Source organism: Triticum dicoccoides, chromosome 2B (genome assembly GCF_002162155.2).
Source record: "Triticum dicoccoides isolate Atlit2015 ecotype Zavitan chromosome 2B, WEW_v2.0, whole genome shotgun sequence".
NCBI classification, from domain to species: Eukaryota; Viridiplantae; Streptophyta; class Magnoliopsida; order Poales; family Poaceae; genus Triticum; species Triticum dicoccoides.
This window is the reverse complement of record NC_041383.1, coordinates 411,722,118-411,741,329: the sequence shown is the minus strand read 5'-3', so window position 1 is coordinate 411,741,329 and position 19,212 is coordinate 411,722,118. Positions and strand designations below refer to the sequence as shown.

At 41.2% G+C, this 19,212-nt stretch overlaps 1 protein-coding gene across 1 annotated transcript; it reads left to right on the top strand.

Moving 5' to 3' along the window:
* The first annotated feature begins 14,444 nt into the window (after positions 1-14,444).
* On the top strand, positions 14,445-17,399 carry LOC119363950 (cell wall protein RBR3-like). The gene is made up of 6 exons (XM_037629325.1): positions 14,445-15,049; positions 15,677-15,886; positions 15,969-16,593; positions 16,692-16,795; positions 16,895-16,954; positions 17,040-17,399. Exons 1-6 carry the CDS (start codon positions 14,584-14,586, stop codon positions 17,060-17,062), a joined length of 1,488 nt encoding a protein of 495 aa, XP_037485222.1. The 5' UTR covers positions 14,445-14,583; the 3' UTR covers positions 17,063-17,399.
* Positions 17,400-19,212: the final 1,813 nt, after the last annotated feature.

The window sequence follows — 19,212 nt, the reverse complement described above, 5'->3', positions numbered from 1 at the left end:
GATGGAGATGTTGGTGAAGATCGCGGTGATGATGATGGCCCCCGGCGGCGTTCCGGCGCCACCGGAAGCAAGGGGGAGAGAGCCCCCCTTCTTCTTCTTCCTTGACCTCCTCCCTAGATGGAAGAAGAGTTTCCCCTCTGGTCCTTGGCTCCCATGGCTTGGGAGGGGCGAGAGCCCCTCCGAGATTGGATCTACCTCTCTGGCTCTGTTTCACCGTTTCGCGTATATATGGAGATCCGTTACTCTGATTGGCCTGAAACCTTCGTCGTGATTTTTTTCCGAATATTAGTTTTCTTGCAGCAAAAGAAGAGCATCAACCGCCTTATCGTGGGCTCACAAGGGTAGGGGGCGCGCCTAGGGGGGCAGGCGCGCCCCCCTGCCTCGTGACCACCTCGGGCACTGGTTCGCGTTGATTTTCCTTCCAAATTTTCCATATTTTCCAAAAATAAGCTCCGTCCGTTTTTATCCCGTTTGGACTCCGTTTGATATGGACATTCTGCGAAAGCAAAAACATGCAACAGACAGGAACTGGCACTGGGCACTGGATCAATATGTTAGTCCCAAAAATAATATAAAAAGTTGCCAAAAAGTATATGAAAGTTGAATAATATTGGCATGGAGCAATCAAAAATTATAGATACGACGGAGACGTATCAATGTTCCATGTATAACATCCAAATTGAAAATTGGGATGTTACACTTATTCATACCATGCACATTACTCAATACTCCCTATATGTATGCTTGTTTTTATGGATCTATAATCCAGTGTGTGGTGAAGCAGCCCAGGTTTGCACCTTGTCATCTCCTATTTTTATCTTACTGATGTGGCGGATGATATGAACAACATGCCATGCACATTAACCAAAATAGATACAATGATTTTCTTTGCCCTTCATCTATGCTTGTTATGTTGACATGGTAATCCAATGGTGTGGTGAAGCTCCCTGCATTATGAACAATGCCAAATTATGCTATTGATATTTTGAACTTACTCATTATTTTTAAATCTGAAATTCGATGAAATTGATAGCAAAATTACCATCTTTGTTTATACACGTGCAAAACCTGACATCTTATCATTGTTTCAGGGTGATATGCTTGATGGCATGCACAAGTCTGCTGAAGGCTTGAGACAAACCCAACATATATTGCAGCAAAGAAGGCAAAACATCTTGAAGATAACGAGACAACCCCAAAGTCTTGTCTTGGTGCAATGTTCAAGTTACTTGAGACTAGCAGTCAGACAAGCTCACAAAATTTGCTATCTGAATCAGTTCGACTTCGCCGGTCCCAAGTTCTAGTGGAAAGGCATTCTACAACTATTACGGTAGAGGTGCGGTCACTGATTTACTGGGTGCAAAAGTTTCTGATTTTCAGCAGGATCAACACAACTATCACCGTAAGCCATCCTAAAGGTCTTACTTGGCACTTTATTGAAACAAAAGCTATAAAACATGATTACTACAGTAGCATAATCAAGTGAACACACAAAGAACAGTAAGGATAAGTATTGGGTTGTCTCCCAACAAACACTTTTCTTTAATGCCTTTCTAGCTAGGCATGATGATGACAATGATGCTCACATAAAAGATAAGAATTGAAACATAACGGGAGCATCATGAAGCATATGACTAGCACATTTAAGTCCAACCCACTTCCTATGCATAGGGATTTTGTGAGCAAACAACTTATGGGAACAATAATCAACTTGCATAGGAAGGTAAAACAAGCATAACTTCAAGATTTTAAGCACATAGAGAGGAAACTTGACATTATTGCAATTCCTACACGCATATATTCCTCCCTCGTAATAATTTTCAGTAGCATCATGAATGAATTCAACAATATAACCAGCACCTAAAGCATTCTTTTCATGATCTATTAGCATAGAATATTTACTACTCTCCTCATAAGCAAAATTCTTCTCATGAATAGTAGTGGGAGCAAACTCAACAAAATAACTATCATATGATTTAAAATTAGGATCAAGATGACAAGTTTCATGGTTATTATTATTCTTTAAAGCATACGTGTCATCACAATAATCATCATAGATAGGAGGCATGCTTTCATCATAGTAAATTTGCTCATCAAAGCTTGGGGGACAAAAAATATCATCTTCATCAAACATAGCTTCCCCAAGCTTGTGGCTTTGCATATCATTAGCATCATGGATATTCAAGGAATTCATACTAACAACATTGCAATCACGCTCATCATCCACATATTTTATGCCAATCATTCTATGTAATTCTTCTTCTAGTACTTTAGCACAATTTTCCTTCCCATCATTTTCACGAAAGACATTAAAAAGATGAAGCATATGAGGCATCCTTAATTCCATTTTTTTGTAGTTTTCTTTTATAAACTAAACTAGTGCTAAAACAAGAGACAAAAAGATTTGATTGCAAGATCTAAAGATATACCTTCAAGTGCTAACCTCCCCAGCAATGGCGCCATAAAAGAGCTTGATGTCTACTACACAACCTTCTTCTTGTAGATGTTGTTGGGCCTGCAAGTGCATAGGTTTGTAGGACAGTAGCAAATTTCCCTCAAGTGGATGACCTAAGGTTTATCAATCCGTAGGAGGCGTAGGATGAAGATGGTCTCTCTCAAACAGCCCTGCAACCAAATAACAAAAAGTCTCTTGTGTCCCCAACACACCCAATACAATGGTAAATTGTATAGGTGCACTAGTTCGGTGAAGAGATGGTGATACAAGTGCAAAATAGATAGTAGATATGGGTTTTTGTAATCTGAAATAATAAAAACAGCAAGGTAACTAATGATAAAAGTGAGCGTAAACGGTATTGCAATGATAGGAAACAAGGCCTAGGGTTCATACTTTCACTAGTGCAAGTTCTCTCAACAATAATAACATAGATAGATCATATAACAAGCCCTCAACATGTAACAAAGAGTCACTCCAAAGCCACTAATAGCGGAGAACAAACGTAGAGATTATTGTAGGGTACGAAACCACCTCAAAGTTATTCTTTCGGATCAATCTATAAAAGAGTCAGTACTAGAATAACACCTTAAGACACAAATCAACCAAAACCCTAATGTCACCTAGATACTCCATTGTCACCTCAAGTATCCGTGGGCATGATTATACGATATGCATCACACAATCTCAGATTCATCCAACCAACACAAAGTACTTCAAAGAGTGCCCTAAAGTTTCTATCGGAGAGTCAAGAACGTGTGCCAACCCCTATGCATAGGTTCCCAATGTCACGAAACCCGCAAGTTGATCACCAAAACATACATCAAGTGGCACATGATATCCCATTGTCACCACAGATAATCACGGCAAGACATACATCAAGTGTTCTCATAAAAGACTCAATCTGATAAGATAACTTCAAAGGGGAAACTCAATTCATCACAAGAGAGTAGAGGGGGAGAAACATCATAAGATCCAACTACAATAGCAAAGCTCGGGATACATCAAGATCGTGCCATAGAGGGAACACGAGAGAGAACACGAGAGAGAGAGAGAGAGAGAGAGAGAGAGAGAGAGAGAGATCAAACACATAGCTACTGGTACATACCCTCAGCCCCGAGGGTGAACTACTCCCTCCTCGTCATGGATAGCGCCGGGATGATGAAGATGGCCACCGGTGATGGGATCCCCCTCCGGCAGGGCGCCGGAACGGGCTCCCGAGAGGTTTTTGGTGGCTACAGAGGCTTGCGGCGGCGGAACTCCTGATCTATCTTCTGTTCTGGAAGTTTTAGGGTACGTAGGTATATATGGGTGCAGGGGGTACGTTGGTGGAGCTACGGGGGCCCCACGAGGTAGGGGGGCGCGCCCGGGGGGGTTGGGCGCGCCCCCCACCCTCGTGGGCAGCCCGTATCTCCCCTGACGTGCACTCCAAGTTCCCTGGGTTGCTTTCCTTCCAAAAATAACTTCTCCAGTTGATTTCGTTCCGTTTTGACTCCGTCTAATATTCCTTTTCCTCGAAACACTGAAATAGGCATAAAACAGCAAATCTGGGCTGGGCCTCCTGTTAATAGGTTAGTCCCAAAAATACTATAAAAGTGGATAATAAAGCCCAATATTGCCTAAAACAGTAGATAAAGTAGCATGGATCAATCAAAAATTATAGATACGTTGGAGACGTATCAGTCACCTTTAAACTCGTCCAGCATCACCTGCCAGATGTACTTCAAATATACTAGCAGGTCGCTGTTACAAGTTATGGAGCTGGCAAGAGCTATGAGGACGATGTTTCTTCTGGATCTAACACCTTGGCCAACCAAGATCCTGTACTGAGGCATTGCTACGATCTTGTAAGTGCGTCTCTCTCTTGTATTGTTGTGTGCCTGCTAGTGTGCTTTGTTAGGATTTCCGACTAGTAATCCCTTTATGCAGCCAATGATTTCCAGCATTGGCTACTAAATTAGAGATGTAGACATCATACATTACACAAAATCATAGGTGGCATGAAGGAATTCCAGTGCACTAAATTAGGCTCCCTTAGAGTGTCTGCAAGTCCAGTACACAAAGTCATGGCTAGTTTATGCCGACGCACACAATCGTTAAATGGTTGTTTAAATATGTGCAAGGGATATGCAATGTATTATCATGTAGAGATATCTCTAACTAGTCATGTCAACTTGCAAATGGGGTGCCGCAGTGAAAAAGTACAAGATTTCTTTGTACAAGATGTATGTGACATTTTCATGGAACATCACAAAAATAGGAGGGTGAGCCTATACAACATGGTATGGTACGTTACTCCATTGCAATCATCATGACATGTTATTTGTATGTCAGTGCTGTTGGTCAGGGTTCTTAGGGACAATTACTTGTAGTTATCCTAAGAAAATAAGCTCCTTTGAATATAAGCTCAAGATAATAAGCCAACCAGTTCTTTTCATTGCCTACTTCTTCAGCTTATCTATGCTATGATTAGTGAAAAGTCTAGATTTCATTTCATTTTGTCAATTTGCTGCCCATATAGAAATTAATTTGACTTGCAAACATCACGAATTGAACCAATTGCAGTAACTAATTTGATAGGAAAACATACCATCATTATTTGTTCAAAATGCAAATACGAAGATACCATCTACTTAGCACAACCTATTTTGGTCAATATCTTCCAAACAGAGCCCATTACCTAAATTTAAATGAAGAACCCATTGCCTAAATTTAAATGAAGAACCATGATTTATCAAAATTCCATGGTCCAAGTGGCTGGTTATTATCATATAGCAGCACCAACTAAAAGCATCACATAGCAGCAGCATCAGCTCATAGTAGTTTATCACACAATAACAGCTCATCACGATTCATCACATAGCAGCAACAACTCATAGCAATTTATCAAATAGCAGCAACAGCAGTAGCTTATAGCAATTCATCATATAGCAGCAGCCGCAGCCGCAGCAGCTCATAGCAATCCACCATATAGCAGCAGCAACAACTCATAGCAATTCAGCATACAACAGTAGCAGCTCATACCACTTCATCATATAGCAGCAACAGCTCATAACAATTCATCATATAGCAGAGCAGAAAGAAAATTTAGCAAAAAATCAGAGATCCTTGCCTTGTTGGATGAGCTCATCCCACAACAGCACCTCAAGGCCACGGCCTAAGAGGAGGGAGGCGGGACGAGGTGCCTTCTGCCGGAGGGGGGCATCGGCCGTAGTTGTGTTGCGACCACCGGAGTAGAGCGTTGGACGGACCATAGCGGAGCAGCTGCTAGAGACGATGAGAGAGAGGGGCAACACCGGAGGAAGGAGCAGCCGAGGAGATGGGGCCCTACCCACCGGCCATGTAGCCTAGCTGGAAAGAACATCATCGAGGAGCAAGCCATATGGGACCTGTGGTGGTGGCTCGCTTGATGAACCCTAGCGCTGCAGGCAGGGAATCAAGGTAGAGGGAAAGAGAAGAGGAGATGCAAGCGGGCAGGGCAATGAACACTTGTGTGTTTGTTTTTACTTGGGGGTCAGTTGTTACACGAGCGTGAGCACTGGCATTTTGAGTGTGACATAGGCACACAACAGAGTCATTTCACTATTCCCCTTCCCTTCAATTTTAAGTGAGCTTCCACGGGAAGTACCACCCCCAAGCTTTTTCTCATTGTGAAGGAATTGGTGGTGGAAATAATTTAAGCCCATGCCCATAAATGAAAAATGAGTTCTTTGCATCTTTTATGGCTAATTTTAGTAAAAAGCTCTCAAAAGGTGGAATAGAATTGGCCTTTAACCTGCAATTTAATTCTACGTGCAACGATGATCTCTCCTGCCTGCTATAGTGTAGATTTAGGCATCATACATGGCATAACCTAATACATGTGCATTTCATTATAGAATCTGAAATATGAAATGTTTATGTTAATTCATACGTTGCACATGATGTTTAATGCCTCCTAAATCTGGTGAGTCAAGTGATGGTCTTTAAGCCTCCTTCTATGCTTGTTTCCTTGATATGTAATTCAGTGTTGTGGAAGATTTGATCACACATGTGTTCAATTGCTTGTCTGTATCAGCTAGCCATACTAGAACTTTTTGCTTTGATTACTTGTTGTTCTTGACCTAACAGAGCTTGTCAATGATTTAAACACTAAGGGCTGCTGTAGTGGGGGCTTGTATAACTCATAGGTGACATGAAGGTTTGTCTGTACACTAAACTAGGCTCTTCAAGAGCACCTGGAGGCCCAGTTCGAAGGTACGCCTAGTTTTTACATAGCACACACATAGTAAATGCTCATTTAAGTGTGTGCAAGAGATGTTGCATATTTCATTATGTGGTTTCGTTTTGTTATAAACCCATTCTTTAGTGTTGTTCAGAGACTGGAAAGTATGCATATTTATCTTTCATGTAAGGATACCAGTAACTAGTTTGTGTCACCTTGCAGAGGGGGTGCAATGAAGCAAAGATTCAGGATTTCCAAGTACAAGATGTTAAGAATGATCTTTGCAAGAGAAGGAGGAGCAGCGCTGAGCCTGTACAACCAGTTATGATAAGTCATTGTATTACAGTCACCAGGACATCCTATTTGTCTCACATTGTGCTTGCGTAGGATTCTTCACCTGTAAGCCAGTCATTGGGCCACTGATTAATACTCCCTCCACTCACTAATATAAGATCTTCTAACTTTTTTGTAAATCAGATGTATATAGACACATTATAATGTGTCTGTTCACTCATTTCAGTACAGATGTAGTCTACATTTAAATATCTAAAACATCTTATAGTAGTGAACAGTGAGAAACTCCTTACTGTTATGGTAGAGTTCTCGATGTCATAAATGTCATAACCAAATGCATGTTCACATCATTAGCCTCCCTATCATTACTAGGATATTGATTACATACTAGTCGAGATACTTCATAGAGGGCAAACAATGTTACATTACTTGTTCCATTATATAGACGATACATCAGTTGGTTCAAATGTAGCTAGGCCAAGGATGTTATTGAGGCGTGCATGTATGCATGCTGCCAACTCAACAGTTCAATTGCTTGTTTGCTTCAAGCATAGTTAAATTGCTCTTTTCAATTGCTTTATTTGTCCTCAGTTAATGAGATGCCCAAACAATGGTGCCTGATGTAGGGTTATAACTATTAGTTGACATAATTAATGCCTTACCATTTCATTACTCTGGCGAAGTGTGTCTGAAGCTTTTGAAGTCTATTAACCAACTATTACTGCACGAGGCTTGCAATCTCGTTTATACGAGGCTAATGATTGCATAGTTTTGCTTGCTGCAGTAGGATTGTGTGAATCCCTTTGCAATTCATTATGCTCCCTAAGACTCTTTTGGAACATGGCACACAATGTTCCAGCTAGTTAATACGAGCTACAGAATGGCTAACTGCTTGCTTAATTATACGCAATATATATATAAATTTGTGACATGTCTGTGTTTTGGATTTCGCCCCAACATCATGCTCCGCTGGTGAGCTACAAGGAGATCTTCGTGTGCGGGATGCACAGACTAACATTTTTACAAATTTTAAAATATCACCTGCTTATGCTTCATGACATGTACATTATTTGTAGTCCTGTTTTACCATGTACAAGATAGTCTGTCTTGCTCGCTTCACTATTGTAACTATATTTTTGCCTTAGTCATGTGTACTTACAGAAACATTCCAGGATGAAGTGACATCAACACAATGATCTCAGAGCAGTGCGGCATGGCCGTTACCAAATGATTATGGTTTGGAATTGGAATGTGCTGATGTTCTAGAGCATCAGCTAGAGGTAGCAAGAAAGCATGCATATAAGTCTCAACATGTAATCAACACGTTGAGACTGGAGGTGCAGATATCAGATGCACGAGTCAAAAAATGAAACAAGACACTAAGGTAACCACAAAGGAGTTGGAGATTTTGCAGGCTAAAATTTGTGCTATCCGAATCCGGCTAAATCCTATTTTGTGAAGAGATTATAGTTCAAATGGTAAGTTCTATTGATGCGTGTCCATGATGTATGAGCTTTATTTACCGAGTGTATGTAATTTGTTGTTTGTGTATGCTTTATTATCAGTGGTGGCGAACTATGATGCCTAGTGGATGTAATATTCTGTAATTTCTTTATTGTATAGTGTAGGATTATTCTTGTTTCTATGCTTTAATCTCTTTATTGTATAGTGTAGGTTTTTGAGAGGGTGTAGTGTAGACTAGGAGAATTCTTTGTAACTATCGCTGAAACGGGGGCCAATACGCCCAAACATTATCTGAACGCCATCCGAAAGAACAAACATGGATAGTCCAAAAGGGCCTTAATTGGGCTTGTCAACTAAATAGTTAATGCATCCTAATCTATGCAGGCTCATATTGGCCTATATGGCCCAATCAACTAGGCCCGTTAGAAATAGTGGATTTCATCCTCAAATGTGGGCCAATCGTAAAAAGGGCTCTTACCAGGCCATTAACAGGCTGAAATCTCGATAGGGCCGCACTAATGAAAACGGCCCGCTGGCCTCTAACACGCCAAAATAAGCGTCAATTATGTCTCGGCCCATTTCCAAGTCAGGCCATAAAGAGGCCTAAAGTGTTTTGGGCCAAAAGGGGCCCAATGTACAACATAGGCTTTTAACAGACCGAAAGTCAGGTTGGGCTGGAATTGTGCCGTGGAGAATGTGGGCCGCTAATGGACCAAAGTTAGGTGGGACCGTCAAAGGCCCAACTGTTGTGCGGGCTGCTATCAGGACGAAAGACAAGACGGGCTAGAAATTGGCCCAAGTAACGAACGGGCTGACAAAAGGCCGAAAGACGTACCTGTAGGGATATTGACCCATCTCTTTAATGGGCTGCTAAAAGGCTGAAAGTAACTCAGGGCGCAATTGAGCCCAAAGACATAGCGGGTTGTTAACGGGCTGGATCTGACGATTGCCCGGGATGGTGTCAAATTTATGATGGGCCTTTGATAGGCCGATTTTTCTTAACTTTATGGGTCGTGGTTGTGAATGGGCCAGACGCAAGTAGGCCGGTAATGGGCCGGCCCGCTTATTTTGACATGCCTGACCTTTTAACCTAAACGGGCCACTATTGGGCCTTGACACGTGTTGACGTATCATAGGCGCCTCCTGTGCATTGGACGGCTGACATCTGTCGCGGCGAGGAGTTGACACGTGGTTCCTTTGGCCAATGACAATTTTACACGTGGAAAATTACCATTGGTTTGGGTTGTTATAGGGTTATCGAATCCAAAACTGGAACCGATAGCTTAACGGCGACCCATTACAGTGGATGCTATGTGTCAGTTACCCTTGACGAAACCACTTCCATGACGCGCTGATTGTCGTCATGGAAGTAGACACTTCCATGATGATAATTTGAGTATTGTCACGACACAGGTATGACTATCTTGATTCTATCATAAAATCTTCATGGATGTACATGCATGACAGAAAACGTGACCTACTGTGACAAACACATATCATCATGGAAGTGTTTTCTTTTTGTAGTGAAAACCGCTATCCAACATGCATGGTATTGAGTTTATTAGAAATAGAGCAACGCAATAAGCAAGATGACATAAATATAGACAAAGAAATACACCAAGAAGATAAATCCCCGTCGTTTTACCCTTAATGGCAACAATACACATACATGTCTTGTCCCATCCTATCACTAGGATATAGAACACCGCAAGATTGAACCCACTACTATGCACCAGTCCCTCTAAAGAACTACTCATATAAATCCACACCGTTTTACCCTTAATGGCAACAATACAAATACATGTCTTGTCCCCATCCTATCACTGAGATATAGAACACCGCAAGATTGAACCCACTACTATGCATCGGTCCCTCTAAAGAACTACTCATCAATGTTGGCAAGAGAAGACGAATGGATCAGAAAGCATACATAGTGACTTAATTATATAGCAAAGAAACCTCAAAAGTTTCAATGATATATTGATATTCAATGAACAATCTGATCATAAATCCATAACTCATTGGGTCCCAACAAACACACCCCAAAATTGCATCAGATTGATCTCGATCAACGGGAAGGTATTGAAGATCCAAGAGAGAGAGAGAACCATCTAGCTACTACTATGGACCCATGGGTCCTAAAGAAACTACTCACATATCACCATGGAGACAACAAGGTTGATGAAGATGGCCCCTCCGATGGCTTCCCCCTCCAGGCTCCGGAACAGGGCTATAGATGGGATCTCCTTGAAACAGAGGCTTCCGACAAAGATAAAAGTCTTCTGGAGGTACGACGCATGGTTTCTCTATTTACATAAATTTATGGCGGTGGAAATAGGTCAAGGCGGTTTCATGGGTCCCACAAGCCCAGGTGGCGCGATCACTCCCCTTGGCCGCACCACAAGCCCAGGTTGACAGACCTTTTTGATGTCCCCCGAAGCTTCCAATGTTTCTTATTGCCCAAAAAAATCATGTTAAATCAACAACATATTTTGACCTTCGTAGATATTGATTTCTTGCGAAACAAAAGACAAGCAGAAAACAGAAACTAACACTGGACACTAAGTTAATAGGTTAGTTTAGAAAAATAATAAAATAATGTAAAGTGATGATAAAACTATATAGAAATGACAATGGGCAACGACGTGTATTTTCTTACTATTTATATTTCTAACACACTTTTGGGAAAAAACGTGTATGAGAATGGGCAACACCACGGTCCATCTATACCCGCATCAAACCCCCTAGATATAAGCGGAGTATAGCAGTGGCCGTGTGTAATAGCTCCTATAAGGTTGCCCGTAATGGAAGTATCATACATAGTATAATGCATGACAACTAAGCAATTTTGATGATGTGGCATTGAATTAAATGAAGCAAGAGATGACTAAGTATCATATTATGATACTGTATCATATAAATGACGTGCTATTATGTGTCATGCATGGCAGTTAACGATGTCATCTATGATACTAACCCATGGTAATATGTTTTTTTTCGAACAGCAACAAACCGTGCGAGTACTACGATTCAAACTGCCGACCTCCTGAATCATTGTACGACGCACTAACCACTCGACCAAACTAACCCTGTGCGATTAGCTACATCTTTTACTGTCTTTTATCTTTTCTTCTGTCCTTTGTCTCTTTTTTTTTCTTTTTTGGAAGGGTTTCTTAATTTTTTAATTTTTTCTTTTGCTTTTTTATTTTTGTTTTCCGTTTCCTTTTTTCATAAATACATGCACTTTTTTCAAAATGAATGAACTTTTTTTTTCAAAATCACTGAACTTCTTATGAAACCGATGAACCTTTTTCAAAAGGGGTGAACTTATTTTAAAACCGATGAACTTTTTTTTTAAAATTCGCTGAACTGATTCAAAATTGATGAACTTTTTCTTCAAATTTGTGAACTTTTAAAAAATTGATGAACTATTTTTCCAACTCGATGAACTTTTTTCAAAATAAATGAATTATTTCTTCAAATTTGTGAACTTTTATAAAATTGATGAACTATTTTTCAAACTTGATGAACTTCTTTTTTTTGCGGGTGAACTTGATGAACCTTTTGTCAAAAACAGTGAACTTTTTTCAATGTTGATTAGCTTTTCAAAAAAATCGATGAACCTTTATAATGTTTGTGAACTTTTTCTTGAAAATGATGCACTTTTTTGACGTTTGTTACTTTTCTTCAAAAATGGTGAACTTTTTCCAATTCATGATTCTTTTAAAATAGATCAGAAATCTAAATAGTGCGGCCACAATTGTTCTTATGCATTTAGTGCTACTTTCAGTCACGATAGTGCGATAGTTCTAGTGGTTAGCGTAGCGTGAACAAGTACCTCGCGCTGTCAGTTTGAATCACGGAAGGGCCACTTATTTTTTGTGTTTCTCCGTAGTTATTAGTTCGCTGTGCTTTGCCATCACGGGCCGGCCCAAAAAGAAGCTGCAGTGTGGGCGCCAGCCACCTGTTCGGGCGCCTAAGGCGGCAAATCCTATTTGACGCTCGTTAGCGTCAGAACGTTCCGCTTTCGCTGAGGCGAGCCTCCGGTTGGGCCGGCCCACGTAAAGGGATTTGCGTTTAGTTTGATTCGCTCGCTGCTGCTTCCTTCTCTGTTCCTTACGGTTTTTTTTTCGTTTTTCTTCTATGGTTTTTTGCTTTTCCAGTTTTTCCACTGTTTCGTCCGGTTTTCTATTGTTTTGTTCCCTTTTTTTTTCTGTTTTGGTTCCTTTTTTATTTCATTTTTTTCTTTTATCTTTCCTTTTTATTTTCTGTTTCTGTTTTTCTTCTCTTTATTGCGTATTATATAAAAAGTTCATTGTGTATTAAAAAAAGTTCATTATATTCAGAAAATGTTCATTGTATATTATGAAAAGGTTCATCGTGTATTATAAAAATGTTCAGCATGTATTATGAAATTGTTCAACGTATATTAAGAAATGTTCATTGTGTATTTAAAATTTGTTCATCGTGTATGAGAAAATTGTTCATCGTGTATTAAAAAATTGTTCAATGTATACTAAAAATGTTCATTTGTGTACTTGAAATTTGTTCAGTGTTTGTTTACAGAAAAGATCACTCTATTTTAAATTTTTTTCAATGTATATCATTAAAATATTGATTTTTTTAAAGGATTTGGCGCTGGCTTTCATACTTTAAGGCTGGCGCTGAGCTTATATTGTTGTACGTCGCTAGCTCAGCTGGATAGGCACGCTAGAATCCACAATGAGGTCGGGAGTTCGAATTTTCGCTAGACGGGTGATATTTGGGCCGGCCCTGTTGCGCGTCGCTTCAGCGAAGCCGCGACGACCGGGCGCACACGGGCGGCGTATAGGAGCTCTCGCCTAAGGCGCCGAACAGGGGAGCTCCTGTTCGGCGCTGTAGGCGCCCGAACGAGAAAGTGGCGCCTACAGCGCGCCCTCTGTGGGCCGTTTCTACGGTCGGCCCAGGAACAGTTTCGTTCCCGAAAAAAAAACACGCGAAAAAATGGCCTGGGTATCGATCTCACGCCACACTTGCATGTAATTGCTTAGCTTAACCACTACAGCTTAGAGCGCTAGTGAACAAAAACAAAGGCGAACAGGTTTAGAACTACCATTGAGATTTTTGAGTTATTTGAAAATTATATGGAAAATATCAATTATTCTAATAAAAACAGTTTGTTAAATTTTGAAAACAGTTCACGAATTACAAAAAAGTTCATTGATTTGATAAAAAGTTCATCGGATTTTATAAAAGTTCATTGATTTTGAAAAAGTTCATCGAATTTGAAAAAAGTTCACCGATTTTGAAAAAAAAATCATTCTATTTTGGAAAAAGTTCACTGAATTTGAAAAAAAATCATCGAATTTGAAAAAGTTCATCCATTTAGATAAAAGTTCGTTGAATTTGAAAAAAATTCATCGGATTTGAAACAGTTCACCGGTTTTGTAAAACAGTTCATCCATATGGGAAAAAAGTTCACAGGTTTTGAAAAAAAGTTTGTTGGTGTTCAAAAAAAAATCTCGATTTTGAAAAAAAGTTCATCAAAGTTGAAAAAAGTTCACCGATTTTGAAAAAGTTCATTCAATTTGAATTAGTTCGTGCATAAAAAGTAAAAAAAGGAGAAAATATGAAAGAAAAGAAACAGAAAAAACCAATAGGAAAAACCGTTCCAGAAAGAATGCACAACAGGAAAGAAAAAAAAACCGCCTGGCAAACTATAAAAGATGCAAAGGAAGGTAATTGCCATGACTTCTTGTCTTTCCCGGTTGGCTAGTGCGTGTGCAACTTACACAACAGGTTGCGGGTTCAAATCTCACCAGCACCCATTTTTTGCGCACTAAACCAGAATAAAAACGTGTGAGATGGGCCGGCCCAGTGCTGCAAAGGCGCCCGTTAGCGAAAATGCACTATAACCGTCGTCTCCCCGTTCGCGCCAGAAAAGGAAAAAAACGCAATCGATTCGGGACTTCAATTCGTTGGCGCGCGCCAGCTTGCCCGCCCGCCATTGCTTCACCCGTTTCCTTTCCCTCCACGTTCTCACTCCAATTCCATTCGTTTTCCCTCCCTCCCTCCTCCAAATTCACCAACAAAAACCGCCGAGACGCACACAGAGGGAGGGAGAGATAGAAAGACGATCGGAAAAAAAGGAGAGATCGAGATCTAGGATTCTTACCGGCCGTTCCTAGCCATGGCGCCGCCGAAGCCGAGCTCTCCTCCCAACCCCAACCCCAGCCCCAGCTCCTCCTCCGACGCCGACAAGGCCAGGGGCAAGACGAAGGTGACGCCCCTGCAGGTCGCCTTCCTCGTCGAGCGCTACCTCGCCGACAATGGCTTCTCGGCCTCCCTCGCCGCCTTCCGCTCCGACGCCTCCCACCTCTTCGCCAAGACCAGCAACAACATAGTCCCTCCCAAGGGCCTCCTCCCTCTCGCCGACATCCTCCACGACTACATCTCCCTCAAGGAGTCACGTCTCGCCGTCGACTCCGCCATGCAGGCCATGCAGACCCTCGTCTCCACCTACTACCATTCCGGCTCATCCGCTCATCTCGCGGCGCCGCCCTCCTCGCCGCCGCTCGTCCCGCCCTTCTTCGTCGGCCCCACCACCTCTTCTCCCCCGCACCCACCCATGGTGGCCATTCCCCCGCCTCCTACAGGTACCTCCACTCTTTCACCCTGTGCACCCCACCTGTTCGACGTTATGCGTGCTAGTCTATGCGATTGTTATTTTCAACTAGATTCCAACCCCTTGTTTGCTTGCATCTGATTTATCTTTTAGGGGAGAATTTTGAACTGCCCTTTGACTTGCAAGCCTATGGTTTGGAAAGTGTGTACTGTCATAAGTTGTGATTCTTGCCTAAATTTTTGTTTAGTTTCTGAACTGCAGTGTTAGATATATTTTGGGCCACAAGCACACCAGTTACATGGATAGTAGATGGCTTGTCAATTTGTTACAGTTTTTAGAATTGGACTGTGTGCATTAGTAATTTTTTTTCCTGAATATGCGTGTAGTGTATCATTACACTAATAGAGAGTTGAGAAAATACAGATGCCAATAACCTCCTCCCAAATATGACTAGGCAAACACATTGTATTTCCATTTGAAAAACTGGCACATGCAGTATTTCTCCTCCAACTGCCTTCCACACGCAGCCTAGTCATGTCCTATTACGTGTAGCTTTTGCCATCCATACATTGTGTATTAGGTTTCAGTCTATCACCTGGTGGCTTGTGCTATTACTCATCTTGACATTAACAAGGTTCCTTTTCTGTTATTATTGCAGGCTCCTCTGGATATGCTACGCCTATGATACACTACACCCAGTCATCCTCCTCGCTTGTTGTTCAGAATTCTTCAAATGCCAACAACATGTCCATCCCAGCAGCCAGTTCTTTGCCTACAAAAAAGAGAAAGGCAGCCAAGCCTGCTGCAAAAACTACTTCAGCCTCCAAGAGAATATGTGCTGGACCATCCACAAGCTTGAACCCAAAAGGTACATTTTAAAAAATACTAGCATAACTTGATAGTCATTTCCTGCAGCATCACCAGTTATTGACTTACTGTCCTGATGCCAGGTACAAGTGCAGCCTCTCAACTGCAAACTGAGCAGCCAAGTTCAGCTGAACATTCAGTGGTTGCAAAACTGCCGGCCCAAGCCTCATCAGTTGCAAAAAGCTTATTCACCCCACTCCAGTCTCAAGTCAGTTCTTCTCCTTGTACAGCTCAACTGAGCTATCCCATGGGAAATGAACTTGGTTCTTGTCAATCACAAAGGCCATCATCTGTGGTTCCAAATGCTCATGCCCAACAGGAGATTGCTTCCTCTCAATACTCTATAGTTTCTTCCAAGAGACTAATAGTCAGTCCTATGAAAGGGGGCACCTATTATTCTGTCGAGAGGAGTTGCCATGTCAGCTCCCCCTTAAAATCAAGCACCCAGAGATCGTCAAAAAGGGAACATGTGAAAGGGAGGTTAGATTTTGACAGTTCAGATGCAAGGCCAGTTTCAGCTGAACATGTTTCTGAGAAGCCCTCTAGCTCTACCTATAATGGAGAGAAGCAAGATGACTTTGACATTGATTTCGCAAACTTTGATCTATTTGAAGGCGACTTCTCATTTTCGGAACTATTGCTTGACTTCGATCTTGACAATGAAGGCCTTCAATGTGAGAATCCTTCCACAAATGGTGAAGTTCAAAGGTATGCTACTGTGTTCTTATTGGATGCCTTTGGTTTTTTGTCCTTAGTGATTCTATAAATGCTAAGATGGTTCTGTTGTGTAAATTGAATGATTACAGACTACAGCCCACTGTGAAGAGTAACAACATGACTGCCGATCCAGCTTTTCCAGATCCAATGAAGCCAATGTCAGCAGACCCCACTGAAGACATCAATTCACAAGGTTAGAGAAAGCTCTAATAAGATGTTGCACTGTCTTGATTTTGTTCATCCTATCATCACTTTTTTGTAACAAATCTTCCATGCATACCTGTCTGTGCAGGAGCTACATCTGTTACTTCTGTCAGAGCTATTACTAAGAGGATAAAGATTGTTAGCCCTGGTATACCTATAACCTCTACCTATCATGCTTCTCATGTACAACAGGTTTTAAAGTTGTCTAATATGCTAGCTGTATTTGTTTGCAGTTAAGGGCCGCTCAGCTTCTTAGCATGGTGAATAGAACTGAACATCACAAAGAGCAGATGCCTTCTTGATATGACCACTAACTGAGATGATCTAGATGGCTAGCTAATTTGTTGCTACATGCTGTTTTGACCAACTGCGCCGCACAGAGGAGTTCTTTCAGCATTACACATGGCATTCTGATGGCAAGCTTGTGCTGTTTTCTTCCTTTTTGCATTTAGTATTTAACTGCCTTCATGTATAGCTGATATTGAATTGTAAGTGTTTCTCTTGACATTAATGTTATTGGGTCAGAAGTTTGCTATATTAAACCTATGATGGTATTTTCCATGGTTTGCATCAAGCTTTTGGTGCTCCTAAAATGTTGTTTGCTTGAGTGAATTAGAGCATAAAGTGCACTACTGATGCATCAGTCATAACTAATGCAGATGTGATGTTCTTGAGCCAATATAGAAGTGTGCAGAATCGTAGGTATTTGTGCTGGCTGGTCCTATGAAAAAAGTTGCTAAATATACGGGTTATTACTACTTTGGAAGACTAATACACACACACTGTTGTGATGTCATTACACAGATTTGATAAATTTGTTTGCCTTCTTTGTTCCTGCCCATCTCTTGCATCATGTAAATTTCTACGTTTCCACACTCTCCTTGTGTGGATGGTTCCCTCTGATGTTCCTGTTGGGGTTCAAATTACTGGCTTCATAGATACTTGTGGCTTCCAGCTGAGAGTAAGAGAGGGAGATACAGTTCTAAGATGAGAATTTTCAACCAACAAGCCTAAAACTAGAAAACAGGCGTCCAGATGAAAAGCATATGGGGTGGGGAGAGACACGTATGGATTGGTTATATCAGAATATCATACATGATTGATATTTTGATAATATGAAGATCCTACATAATGTTGTCTGTTAAAGTGAATAGAGAAGATAAACATCGCAAAAATACCAGTGGTACCATCTCCGAGCCAGCTCCAGGACCAGAATGTCTTGAGAGCAAATGGCAGAATATGTCTTTGAGAAAATGGCTTGAGTAGACATCCTGAAGAATCGGATGATCCTTTCTTATCGCTGAGGTAGAATGGATCAGTGCGATCCCTTTGGATGCATTCTTGAGCTACTTATGTAGAAAGGGGTGGAGTCTAGAACCTTTGTCATCAGAGAATTGAGATGGAAGGTACTTATAGATTCTGTCCCTCCCGTGGGCACTTGGGCATGTGTTTATCATGTCCAACTGCTGGTGATAGTTCTTACTGTGAAAATATGAAGCCCAATGTATTTTTTTTGGAATATTTGAGTGCCAAAATATAAGGAAGTATGTAACTACATAATGGCTTTCTGTTTTCACTCTTGTTTTGGCTACATCCTGTCGACACATTTTTCCCCACATGTTCTTAATTATTTGACTGATCTTTCTACATTGAATTGTTTTAGATGTAGATTTCATGTTTTGTCCTGTCAACAACACATTTGGAGTGGTCTTAGGATTTTTGTAAGCTTTGTACGGTTGTACCACAACAAAAATCTTAACCTGTTTTTCAAGTAACGATGTTTCGGTGGCTGATAGGATCCATTACTACTGTTTCTTGCTTCTTGAATTTCACCGAGGCAGGAAATTTGGTGTGGAGTAGAATCTTCCAGGACAAGGACCTCTCTGCTCTGCTTTGCTACTTTCATCGTGTACATTTAATTTTGTGGACACACTGAAGCAGAATAAACAGTATGATTTGAAGTGAAGGATTCATGGTACACTATTTGATCCATCAAGAGTGCACATCTCTAAAAGCTTTGCCTCCCCTTTTACCAGACATTTATGCTGCTTCCTACCCCACCCATGTCACCCAACATATACTTTAGCACATTTGATCCTACTAGTGCATTAGCTAAAAGCCTTTTTAGGCCACCCGTGAGAGCCTAGCTTTAATAGAAGTGATAGAAACTACTCATATCAATAAGGAATTCCTTCTTTTCTGGGAGCTCATTCGCAAAGAACTTCAAAGTTAAGTGTATTTGGCTTGGAGCAATTTGAGGATGGGTGATAAACTTGAAAGTTGATCTCGGGTGCGCACCACTGAGGACTAAGTGCGCAGAAAAGACTAGTGTTGGTCTCTTGGCCAGTCTACATCCTGCGAGGCGTAACGGCCAGGACCATTGGCTTTGGCCGGGGCGTTACACCA